Source organism: Aythya fuligula, chromosome 4 (assembly GCF_009819795.1).
Source record: "Aythya fuligula isolate bAytFul2 chromosome 4, bAytFul2.pri, whole genome shotgun sequence".
NCBI classification, from domain to species: domain Eukaryota; kingdom Metazoa; phylum Chordata; class Aves; order Anseriformes; family Anatidae; genus Aythya; species Aythya fuligula.
This window is the reverse complement of record NC_045562.1, coordinates 20,466,544-20,479,193: the sequence shown is the minus strand read 5'-3', so window position 1 is coordinate 20,479,193 and position 12,650 is coordinate 20,466,544. Positions and strand designations below refer to the sequence as shown.

General features: G+C 48.9%; 1 protein-coding gene across 1 annotated transcript in view; it reads right to left on the bottom strand.

Annotated features, from left to right (window-relative positions):
• Positions 1-9,563, bottom strand: part of ENPP6 (ectonucleotide pyrophosphatase/phosphodiesterase 6) — a 30,850-nt gene extending 21,287 nt beyond the window's left edge. The window contains exon 1 of the mRNA XM_032186970.1: positions 9,207-9,563. Coding sequence (XP_032042861.1) covers positions 9,207-9,447 — 241 coding nt within the window. The 5' untranslated portion in view covers positions 9,448-9,563. The remainder of the gene's footprint in view (positions 1-9,206) is intronic.
• Positions 9,564-12,650: the final 3,087 nt, after the last annotated feature.

The window sequence follows — 12,650 nt, the reverse complement described above, 5'->3', positions numbered from 1 at the left end:
ACAGAGGACAGTAGTCTTCTGATCACCACATTAGACAAGTCTGTTCTTCTATAGACTCCAACACTTTTTATATTGAAAAGGAAGCCTACAAGTCCATAAAGCATCAATTTTCATTGTAGACATCACTTTAAGAGAAATGTGATTCAGTTGCTATTTTGTAAAAATCTGCCCTTCTATATGCTGATAGTTGTGCTTGTGGAGAAACCCTACAGCAATAAGCAATCATGATATGCACACAGCACAGAGCGTAGAAAGATTCCAACTGACCGTAGCTTATTGTAAGAGAAGGTATATATATTTTTCAAGTTCACAGGGCCAGCAGGGAACATCAGATGAGCAGATGTGACCATATAATGCTACCTAAAGCCATTGACCTCTGCTTGCCTGAAGCCTGTGTCCCAGGAAGACCTTGGGCCTCCTTGGAACACATCAATAACCATCAAATCAATCTCTTCCTTGGATTGTTCTTCCCAATATTTATCATCTGTAAGCACTGTTGAGAAAGTATGCCTAATTTGATTTTTGTCCTATGTTACTAATCTTCAGCCATGGCTTTTCCATGCCTTGCTCACTAGGTTAAAACCCCTGCAATAGCTGGCATTTCTCTCCCTGGAGACACCTATACACAGCATTAAGGTCACTTCTCAAACTTCTTTTGGGTCACCTGTGCAGCCTGAGTCCTTTGCAGCCTCTGTTGCATGTTATTTCCTCCAGCCTGAGAAGATGACTTCTGGTGATCTCCTTTTTATTGACTGTCAAAACATTAACATGATGTTAGACAGTCACCATAGCACAATGAATTTATTATTACTTCCATTATGGCGACTTTCCTCTATAATCAAACATTAACTTTGGAGTTTCAAAACTAGAAACAGGGAAAAACGCAAATGCAGTAAAACTAAGAAATAAAAAAATCCCCTCCTCAAGCAACAGAGAAAAACAAAGAGGGTATAGTTCCCAGGAGTACGATAACTGCTGCATCCTTCTGGAAGAGAGCCAGCAAAAGCATTTGCACATCTTCGTGCTGCATCTCACTTGCACACTACACTTTTTCCATCATTAGCTTTGTCTAAACCCCTTTCCTATGTCTCCAGGCAGTGTTGTCAGCATTCAAACGAATCTATGTAAAAAAAATAATAAAATAAATAAAATTAAAAACAACAAAACAAGAATGACAACAACAAACAAATACAGCACAACATGTAACTGGTTGGCTGCCCAGAACAACAGCATAGCAAACACTGGTGGCTGTGCACCTTGCATCAACTGCAGGTGAGATTTGGAAAGCAGAGCATGTGCTCCTGTAGCATTTGCACACTTCTGAATGAGCTCTTCCTGATCTCAGTGCTCCACCTCTCAGCATGGTCCTCCACTGGCTGCAAGCACAGTGCGTGGGATCCCCAGTAGGTATGATAAGTCATACAGAGACCACCTGCATCTAAATCTGCCAGAGAAAATGCTCTTCTGAGATTTTCAGTGATCCTTTCTTTGGAAGAGAGGCAGCATGGGACAGATGTGTGAAGCTGTACCTGGTGCCCTGGGCAACAAAGCAGAGGTAACTCATCTCTGCACTGAGCCAACTAAATTTATCCGAGAACCCATGGTGTATATATTAGCCTGCACAGCAAAGGTACCATAATCTGTACCCAAGTGGTATCCAGCTAAAGACAAACCTAAGAACATACATGTACACGAATGTACTGTTTAATACCATATGCATTTTGTGTGGGTGCAATGAGGTCTTCCCTCCCATGTCCTACCACGATGTCCCCACCCCTTGGGAATTAGTAAGAGCTAGGAAGGGGATGAGGCAAGCGCAGGCTGCCATGGGGATATAGAGTCAGGGGTGGAGTTAAGTTCCTCCATGCAAACAGCTGTGCACAGGTACCATGAGCTGCTGCAGCACAGCAGAAGATACGTCCCCAAGCTCCATGCCAGGGGAGAAGTGAATGATGCCTCATAATGTCAGTTGGTGGCTAACCCTAAAATCACACCAATCCAGAGATGAGTGATTAGGAATTCAGTGTTTTTGGAAGTTGTCCTGGACAGGCAGGTCAGACTGCCCGGTATCTCACAGCGTTGCACAGAGACTAGAGATACCTGATGTGTCATTACTGCTCTCATGAAATGAACAGGCAAATGGGACCACACCACATGATCTGGTGGAGGAACTTGTCCGAGCAGGCCAGAGGAACACATTTAAGTTCTTCACTCCCTCACCACAAACAGAAGATAAAGAGGAAAAGACAACTAATCCTGCCAGGACTAGTCAACTTGGAAGGTTATTTTTTTCCTTACACACATCTGGGCCTCTACAGCGTGGCTGGACATGTGACATCCTTGAAGCATTATGGTTCCACCAACTTGTTGGGTTACTTGGATAGGTTTTAAAAGCCTGAGTAAGACATGCAGCTCCCCTTCTTCCCCTCTTCTCCTCCTCAATATGTCTTTCCTCCACTACTCTCTTGTTGCTGGAAGAGTCACCTAAATGCTGACCCAGACCTGCTCATTGATCAGATCCTCACTGTGCCTAGCTCTGTCTGCTTCAATTTATGTCTTGCCCTGCTCTTCCCCCACTGGGTCTCATTTGCCCAGCTTTGCATGGAAATGAGATCACAGGGAAAAAAAAGAAACCCTGGTTCAACCCAAACCCGGCCGGGAGAAGTCCAGGCAGACAGAAGAAGCCCTTGTCTGGATGAGTTTGCCGTACCATCTGCAGACCCCCAGGGAAAAAAGGTTTCCGAAGATGTGAACAAACTATATATATTCCCAGAAGAGCTTGTTGGCAATGTCCTTGCAATCTGTTATGGCCTGCAGTACCAGACTGATCCAAAGCAGAAACACCTTACCCTACGTGAGGTGAGAATTTGCCACCCAATTAGGATCACAACAAAAAGCACAGAAAAATCTGCTACACATAGATTATTTGTTTATTTATTTTGAAGGGGATTTTTTGAACTGTATCTCCTCTGCCTTAGCAGCCACAGCTCCAAGTGGTGCAAAGGAGCTGGCCAAAATAATGTGCAGAGTGGCAGTGTGCACCGCTAGGGAAGGAACAAGCCTCTGGCAGTCCCCTCTTCATCAGTTTTCTGTACTTTTCATTTTGGGCAGAGAGTTACCTTGATATATGAATGTCCTCTTACCTCTGCTAATAGCTGGTAGCAGGCACAATATATGGGCAGTGAGGTTTTAGCTAGCATGCAAGTAAAAACCTCTGTGTTGCAATTTGCAGCACATGAGCTCGTCCTAGGGAAAACTTTCTGTTATTCATTTTGGAAGTGTTGCTATTTTTTTTAGTTGGTAAAAAGCAAATACTTTTTTTTTTTTTTTTTTTTTTTTTGCAACATTTTGTGTATGTGTGAAAGAGAAAAATCTTGGCACTCACAGCCTTTCTGAGCAAACAATGCGAGATTAAGAACTTGAAAATGAAAAGCCCTCCCAGTTCCCAACCCTTCTGCAGCCTGCCCTTGCAGGGATAGTGCTCATTCTCTGCCAGCTAATACTATTACCACAGAATTCTTGACACTCTTTTTATTCCCAATGTGCAATTTTTGGAAATAGAAAGCCACCAAATCCAAGAAAAAGAAGAGACTATTGATTTAAGAATGGTGTGCCACCAATAGACTTCTCTCATCTCTGCTGCTGCTGGCATCTGTGGTGGCTAAAAGAGGAACAAAGATCAGAAATCCAATTTCCTTGTCCCTCATGTTTCTCCTTGTGTCCTCCTGGCTTTTTTCTTGGGTTGGGCAGTGAAGTTGATATCATTTCATTTCATTGGTACTGATAATCAACTTCCCTGTTGTACTCCTACCCCTGCAATTTTTATGCCTCAGACAATATGCGGGCACTGCTTATGTAGTTACAAATAGAGCCTCTGTATTGTTTCGTTTAGTACCTTACAACAGATTTGGATGAAGAAGTTTTAAAGAAAAAGGTGAATAAAACTAGTAACTACAAAAGTGAAATGCTCACGTTCCCCAGCACTATGGCAATGAGCACAGCGAGGCCTGTGGCGGGGTTGTGGCCAGGTTCATGCTTTGCTGGTGTTCACCACATCACCCACTGGCAGAGCTCAAAGGGCATGCTCCTAACAGGGGAAGTTAATAATTAAGCAGGGCAATCCCCATCATTCAGCTGCGATGCACAGCCGTGACCGTGCACTGTCTGGAGAGGTTCTGTGTGGGGCTTCCTGCATGGAGACCCAAGGCGCCGTGCTGTAAGACCAGCGAACAAGAACTGTACGTATTTGCCATGGTGAGCAGTCCACGTGGCGTGCTGACAGCTCGGTGTACACCAGGATTTGCTGTGTTCAGGAGAAGATGGGAGCTCAGCGAAGCACAGCGATGGTGGGACGTCCTGTGAAGGCCTTGCCCTGGTGCTCAGAGCTGAGACTCTCCCTGCTCCACGTCCTCCTCTGTCCCACAAGCTTCACGGGGCCTCCCTACCAAGATCAGGTCCTCCCTAAAGTGGTGTGTGGAGGCTCCAGGCTTGCTCCTCTTTGAGCTCTCCCCTCCCACCCACCTCCACTAGAAGGATCTCCCTCTGCTCCCCGTGGAGGCCAAGAGAAACACGGCCCCTGCACAGCCGCCCGAAGGCCTGCCAGGAAAGACTGCGTTTGTTGTTGGGATCTTGGAAAGCAAATCCTCCCCCCGGCTCCCTGCTCAGATGTGGTGCTGGTGTTTATGCTGGCTGGGCTCAGCACATCGTGCCTCCCAAACCAGGGGGGACTTCATGGGGCCTGCAGGGCTGGTATCCCCAGCAGGTCCCTGGGGCCTGCGGGTGCCTTTGAAGCTCCTCAGCATAAGCAGCTTTTCTCGAGAGATGGCATGCATGGCCCTGAGCAGTAATACCACTTGCAGCGGTTGCAGAGGGAGACCTCAGACTTTCCGTTTGCTTTGGCTTGAGACCGCCCTGCAGAAACACGCCAAGGCAGGGGAAGGGAAGCACTGAACACTCCCAGTGGGATAAAATCCTGGGGTGACTTGTGATCTTAATTCCTTTCTTTGCAAAACAAACAACACATGATGTGGCTAAGTGAGCCTTTCGGGTTAGACGTATCTGGATTTCTTCTCCCCTCGGCTGCCAAAACCACATCTAGCCTCACAAAGCTCCCTCCAACACATCAGTAACAGCTTTTACCTATCTCACCATTTTATGCAACGCCTTTCTTCCAAGTGCCTTTCTTTGCTAACACAATCCTGCCCCTCCCAGGGGAGTCCCTTACATACGCATGGATTTAAGGCCATACAAGCACCAAATCTGTCTTTTGGTTTACTCGACAATCTTATTTCAGGGTGCCATTGAACTTTTAGAAAGAGCTCAGGCATTTAAAGAGCTTTTGGCAAGCTAATAAAATGTGCCTTGAAAAAGACTTTACCTTAAAGCATCAGTTTTTCTTCTATAGTATTTTCTATTCACAGCTTTGTTCACTGATCTGAAGGCTATTTGCCCAGAAGCAGGGATGTCTCTGTTGCCAGAGTGCTTTCCTGTTGTGCTCGTTTCTCATCTGGAATCACAGATCTCTGTGATATTAGGGGAAAAACCATCAAGTCCACAACTTCAGTATCATAAATGGAGAGCATTGAGTTAGGGCATGAGGTAGGATCCAGCCTAGCAGCTCATCTCCCTAGGAAACAACCCAGCTACTCGAGAACCAGTCTTTGCACCACTGTGGAAGCCAAAACTAAGGAAAATGGCATAAGTGAAGTTGTTACAGGAGATTGCTTTTCAAAGTGTGGGGCACTAAGTCATAAAATAACTTGTCAGACTGGGTGTCAGAGAGATTGCTTTGCTCCAGCAGTAACCTGGGTATTGCTTGGTGCTGTCCTAGCCATTGGTGTTGGTCTCCTTTCTGTGCTCTGCTTTTCTTTCTCGTAATTGCTGAGGAGGCAGAGGAAGGACAAAGATCTCCTGGCTGGCCTTGGACTTCCTGCATCACTCCGGGAAGCCTCAGAAAACACCTGCTTGGAGGTTAATAGCAGCAGAAGAATTAAAGAGACCTAACTTATTACAGTGAGGATTAACACTGAATGCTACTGTCTTTGAATGACTCAAGGCTGAGGATTAGCAGTACAGGTTTCCTTCTGTTAACTCTTAATATATAACGAGCAGTCCCACCCCTGGCAGGGCTCTGTGGCTTAATTCCACTTCACAGCTGAAATCTCTGGCTTTATCCCTGGTGATTGTCCTCCTACATCCACCATTCCCTGAATCCACCGCTTTGGGCAACTCATAACCCTCCTGGTTTCATCACCACAGGTTTCAAACCAGCCACAGAGAGTTCTGCACTCATCCAGCATCCCCATGCAGCACTGCGTGACCCTGGAAAGATGTCTCCCTCTCCAAGTTTCCTTTCCCAACATTTATCCATCTTGTTCTACCTAGACTGTCAGCATTGTATTACCTATGTTGGGTGCTCTTTCTCCCACTGCACCTGTGCTTCACTTAGCAAATATTGTCAGCAAAATGGGGTGTGCTTCACATCAGTGGTTAGTTGTTTTTAGATCTGTGCCTCTTTGTCATCAGTTATGGTTGCATCTCTTAGTTATCCCTTTGAAACGCTCAGTAAACTCTTGCTATTTCTTGTGAATATTAAACTCAATCAGGTTGCCCTCTTGGAAATATCAGCAGAGTCTAATGTAATGACTACATGATCCTGCAGACAGTCAGACAGCTGCACTGCATGCTGGTGCTTGCTTGTTGCCTATTGCAGATGAAATCTGCCTCTGGGCAGGGCTGGCAGGGGCAGTTTGGCACCTTCAGTGAGACGTGATGGGCAGAGGCTGCAGCTCTGGGCAGGAGGAGGAGGTGAGCTGAGGTCTGAGGGGACCAACTCGTCCTGATGGTGGTGGTAGGCAAAGAGCAGAGTCCATGTCCTCATCCAAAGCCACCAAAACAAGGGAGGACATCCCCCATAACAACTAAGGCCCTTGTGGCACTAAGAGACAGCCGTCAGCATGCCTGGATGAATACAGTTCCTCAAGAGCTTGTGAATGAGCAGGGAATGAAGGGACGGTAGTGCTTATCCTGCTGTGAGATACAGTGACCAAATCAGGGGCAGGAATGTGCAGAAGGGGCTAGATGTTTCTTGAGCTAATTTATCTGAATAAAAGCCAATACACTATGAAAGCACTCTTAGAGATGCAAGATACGACAATCTGGAGGTCAAAAGTGAGTCTCTTAACAGCTTGTGATACAGCAGTTTAGGACAAGACACAAAGAATAGCCTGTCCTTGTAGCCCCTGATTTCCCAGAACAAACTGGTAACATTTAAGTCCTGCACATCCCAGTTCCTAAGGGAGGCAAACTGAGTTACAGGCACACCACAGCAGAGGTGAACGAACTGTGGTGTCCGATGTGGGGTCAAATCGATCACACACAGCCTAAGCACGCAGCTTCACAGCCACCAACACCAACCTGCCTCCTGCCCCAGCCCCACCACCACCCCAAATGCAACATCTCCTCCTGCAGACCCTGTACCATAGTGTTGGGGTGGACAGGTCACTGCCAGGACACAGCCACAGAGTACACCTACACCCCAAGGGCTCAGGTGCAGCCTCAGATCTTCCTTTGGGCTTGTTTGGCACCCAAACCTAGCCCTCGATTTCTTCCTGACCTGTTTAACACCGCTGTGGCCCATGCAATATAAAGGTTAATTATTATTTGCAGCTCATTTGTACTTGCAACAGAGATCCTTGTCACGAAGGCCAGGAGACTTATGAAATGGTTTTGTCTCTCAGATTGTCTCATTGCTTCTGGCTAGAAACTCCAGTACCCTGAAAATGTGAGAAGCCTACAAGTCACGTTTTATCACCTACACCAGGTCTCCTTCCTGAGCACTAAAAGGGATGTTTTCAAAACTCTTCAAAGGGCTGCTGATGGGCTTCACTCTGCACATATGCACCCAACAGGTGTGATGATTAATCACGGTAAAGGGAGAAAGCAGTCCCTCCCTGTGCTCTTCAACAGCTTCACCCAAAGGCTTTTCACAATATGAAGTATTCAGCTGGTGTGCCTGCATACATCTGCAGGAAAAGGCCCACAGTGGAGAAACACCTCTGTTTGCTGTAGTGAAATCTGTCCTGCATTCGTGCTTTTCCACTGCCACGAAAAAAAAAACTGGCAGCTTTCTATTTTATTTATTTATTTGGGAGATGAAATGAGCATCAAAAAGGCATTCCTCTCTCAAGATAGAGAGGGAAGGGTTAAGCGGTTTCAAAACAAGCTGGGCACAACTGATGTCAGATTTTGTCTTACAATGGCATCTCTCTGCCTTCCCAGCAAGCAGTATATGAACTGCTGGGCTTTGTATTGTTCTGTGGACAGCAGAAGACGCCACATATCGAGGAGAGAGCAGCTTTTCTCACTGTTCACAGTCAGCTCTAAGGTCTTGTTTGTTAAATAACTATGGAGGAAAAATCCCATCTGAAACTCCAGAAAAAATTCCCTTTCTTTCTGTGCTTGAGTTTTGTCTCCAGGCTGCCTTTATCTGATACAAACAGCAAATCTGTACTCTGCACCTTCCTAGTACCACAGTAATTATGTATGGCCCCAGTCAGGTTAGAAGGAAATCAGCATAGTAAAAGTTACGTCTCTTCTCCCACTTTTCTGAAAACTTCTCCCAGGCATTCAGAAATAGAGAGACAGTAGAGGAACAAAAACAACAATTCCTAAGGGCTTTTTATTTTTATTTTTATTTTTCTCTAGATTACAGTTACAAGAACTTTGGGCAAAGTTAGAGCAGGAACCTGTGGCAGCAGAAAGTCAGCAGAGCACAAGTGGAAACGTGATGCTGAACTTTCTAAAACAGACCTGCTGGCTGAAAATCCATCTTGTCTTAGCCCCCCTCAGCCTGCATACCTTTCTGCTAACTGAAAGCTCTCTGAGCAGGCTCCGTGCTCACTGTCTGTACGTTTCCCACACATTTCTGTGCTCTGAGTGCAGCGGGCAAGGCAGGGAGCCGGCAGCACTGCAGTGGAGCAAAACCAGCTCCGTGCAGCGTCTCCAAGTCAAGGACGGGTCTGCTCGTCCTTTCATCTAGGCAAGCAGTACCAAGCTGCAATAGTTTTAAACCCCAAGCTAAAAGCACGAGCAGAGTTACTTTTACAGCTTCTCCACAGGAAAGGTATGAGAGAAGTGCCCTCCACCCCGGCACAGGACGCTGGCAGCCCTGCCGAGCATCACAGCGAGGAAACGCGAGTGCTCACCTGTCATCAGCGTGTAATAGTTAGGGTAGGAGAGGCTGGGGAAATCTGGGGTCATGTAATCCACCTTCACCCCCATGCTGACGATGTTCCGAAAGCCCGGCAGAGCCTCCAGCTCCTTGTCGTCGATGTAGTCGAAGCGAAAGCCGTCGAGCAGAAACACCAGCAGCTTGCGGCGGGCAGCAGCGATGGAGAGGAGGGCGAGGAAGGCGAGGACCACGGCGAGGACCCTGCAGCTCCCCATGGCAGGCAGCGCCGCTGGGACCAGGGCCAGGAGTGAGGGATCTGCGGCAGCTTCGGGGCTGGACCTGGCACTGCTGTCCTCCCTCCTGCTTCCACCGCCTGCGTTAAAGCTACAGCACTGCCCGGCGTGCTGCGGGGGCGGAAGGTCGCAGGTTAATTGCAAACAGATGATTAACTTGGAGCCAGAGGAGGAAAGAGCTCTGTGTCTCGCCGCCTCGCAGCGATGTGGAAAGCAGTGTGCAGGGGAGTCCGCAAGGACCTGTCCTCCGCATGTGCTGTGGGGCTCCTCCAGCCCCCAAGTCTTTAAGGAAAAGGAGTAGTTTGCAGCACTACCAAACAAATTACACGTTTGTTTTCTGGCTGTTGGCACTACTGCTGCTGGTAAGAGCTGGGTGGTGCCAAGACTCGTGCTAATGAAAAGTTGTTTGCACTTTCGTCACGAGCCGGCACCGGGTTCTTCTGCTGCCAGCCACAGGGGCAGAGCTGTACCTCCAGCACAACGCCGGCGTCTGCTACAGACTGTAATTACATGCTGCCTCACTTCGCTTGCATTTCATTTGCTTATTCCAGATAAAAGCAGCTCGCAGTGCTGTGTTAGCCCTGGAAGCCCCACCTGCCAGACCCCGCTGGGCTGGGGAAGGGGTAAGGCTTGCAACCCTCAGTGCACAGAGGAGAAGCAGCCCCAGGGAGGCTCGTCCATCGCGGGGACGTGCCCCACAGATGCTGGCACCTGGGGAAGGTTGCAGAGCTGGCTGCCCTCCAGCCCTGAGGAAGTCTGGCCTCCTGCTTGCTCCCCACAGGGCTCCCGGCGGCACGTCCAGCCTGTCTGCTCGCCTGGTCTGACGCCAGCTGAGCAAGGCAGCCTTCGGCCTCCCTCGAGGTCTGCCTGCCTGCCCCAAACCAGCACTCACACCTGTGCAAAAGGAGAACAGAAAGCACCCGGGTGTTACCCGAGCTGTGCCAGCACCCTGGACTGACTGAACGAACCATCCCTTCCCTACACCCTCATCATCCTGATGCTCTGGAGCCCCTGCTGCTCGTGCATCATTCACCACGCAGCAGGAGCACAGGACCTCGAGGCACGCAGCTGTGCTACCAGCTCTTGGCTGAGCCTTAGTGTGCTCGCCCCGCCCCACGCCAGGTCCCTGGGGCCATGTAGCCAGTCGCCAGGAGGAGTGTTGGTGGCTGTCCCCTGAAACAGGCTGAGCCTTGCTGGTGGTGGCTTGCCATCTCCCACCTTGTTTGCTTTCCAGGGTTTTATACCTCTTCCCTTAGCATTTACATCTTAGAGCCCTGCGTTGCTAGCTGTTATGATCTTGGCAACTTTAGCTCTCTGTGTTTTTACTTTCCTTATCTCGCCTGCCTTTAGTCGGTGTGTTTTCTCACAGTGCAGCCGCAGTTTTCTCAGCAAAACCAAGCCAGGGTCACACAGCCAGGGCAGAGGCAGCTGGAACCATGGCCATCGGTACCTGTGTGCCCAGGAGAAGGACAGATGGACTCGTGGCGAGCTATCACCAGTGCCTGCTCTGCTGGGACAACAGCAGGTCCTGGACCCCCAGCCCACCTCCTGGAGCAGGTATCACCCAGGTAACAGGGCAGCACCACAACTTCTGGGGTTCAAACCTTTCTGCATGCAGGGCCAGACCCTCTCCAAAGCAAGCTATCCATAAAAATACCACCTGCTTATCTCTTTCTGGTGCACGGGATCCTGCCAGGCCGGGAGAGATGCCACAGCTCTCCAGATCTGCGAGCGTGCCAGCAAAAGGCAGCACATCCAGCCCCAGATGCCAGACACAAGGAGCTTGGCTGGCCACAAGCAAACACAAATGATTAAGAAGCTGTTTTACCTTGGCATCTGTTTCAACTTGTTGCATGCTCTTCTGTCATGCATTTAGCTTTTTATTTTTTCTTGTTTATTTTTTTTACCCTGCAAAAATTCACTGGTGAGCAACTTGTGATTTATTTTAGCCGAGGCAGGCGCCAGCATCACCTCGTTGCAGCAGCTGGGGATGGAAGAAAAGAACTGGCATCGTGCAACAGGAGATGAAAGCCACAAGGCTGCTCCAGCGGGGCAGCCGAGCTGCATGTCACTGGCGTCCCAGCCCGTGCAAGGCTGCATCCAGAGCCTTTCAGCCACCCGGGGGGAGGCTGCAGCTGTGTGCCGGGCTGGCAGGCGACGTGATAGCCCAGGCAGGACCGTGCGTGCTGCACATCACCTCCTCGCCCCAAGGGGATGCGCGTGTCCCCTTGTCTCCTGCTGCCCCTCCTCACTGCCAGGCAGGACGGGAGGTGGCCCAGCAGAGCCTGTGCTCGGGGTGAGGACTTCTGCTGGTGCTTACTGGGCAGTGTCACTATGGCAAAGGCTGTCTGTGATGGGCTCTCAGCCTCCCGCAGTCTTGGCCAAGCTGCCAAGTGCTAATTTACCACGTGCATATGTAGGTTGAATGAACTCGTAAACGCATCCAGCAGTGGGGAGGGAGAGATGATTGTGGATCTCTTGGCAAAGCTGTGGGAAGGTTGATGTTGACATCTTGGCTTGCTCTCTGATGGGTGGCCTCTGGGCTTGCCAGCAGGGCTGAGCAGAAGCAGCAGCTGCTGCTCACGCAGCATGGGATAATTAAGGGCAGTCCATCAGGTATCCAAGCTGGACTCACACCCTGAAAAGATGATCAGATTTTTGAGGTGGTTAGGCTGGGCTTCCATCACAAGGTGATGCAAAGATGCGTCTTTTTATTATTTCACAGCATTAAAAGAATAATATCTTCCTTTCAAGAGGGTTGCAATCTGGCAGTTGAGAGCTCCTAAGGGAAGGCTCCACCTGGACCAACATAGTGGCATGACGAACAAGTGGTGCAAGGTACCTCAACCTGAGGTCTGCCTTGGGAGTTGGGGATTCACAAGTTTCCACTCAACAAATAACAAGAGCGTAAGGCCTGAGAGGGGTTAAAGACATAGCGAGCCATGTAACCATGACGCCTTACAATACCAAATTGTGTTTTGACAGACAATTCCCCTGAAGAGTGGGATCAGAGCCAAGCAGTCTAGCTTGGCAGAGACAGACCCTAGCAATACATTTCATCCCTGCCAAGCAATGTTGATTTGCTTTGGTTCACATTCATTTGTAAGCACCCAGTCTGCACAAAGCCCCAGATGGCCTTGGAGACTCCAGCACAACAATATTTTGAAACAAAAGTTCTTACAAAA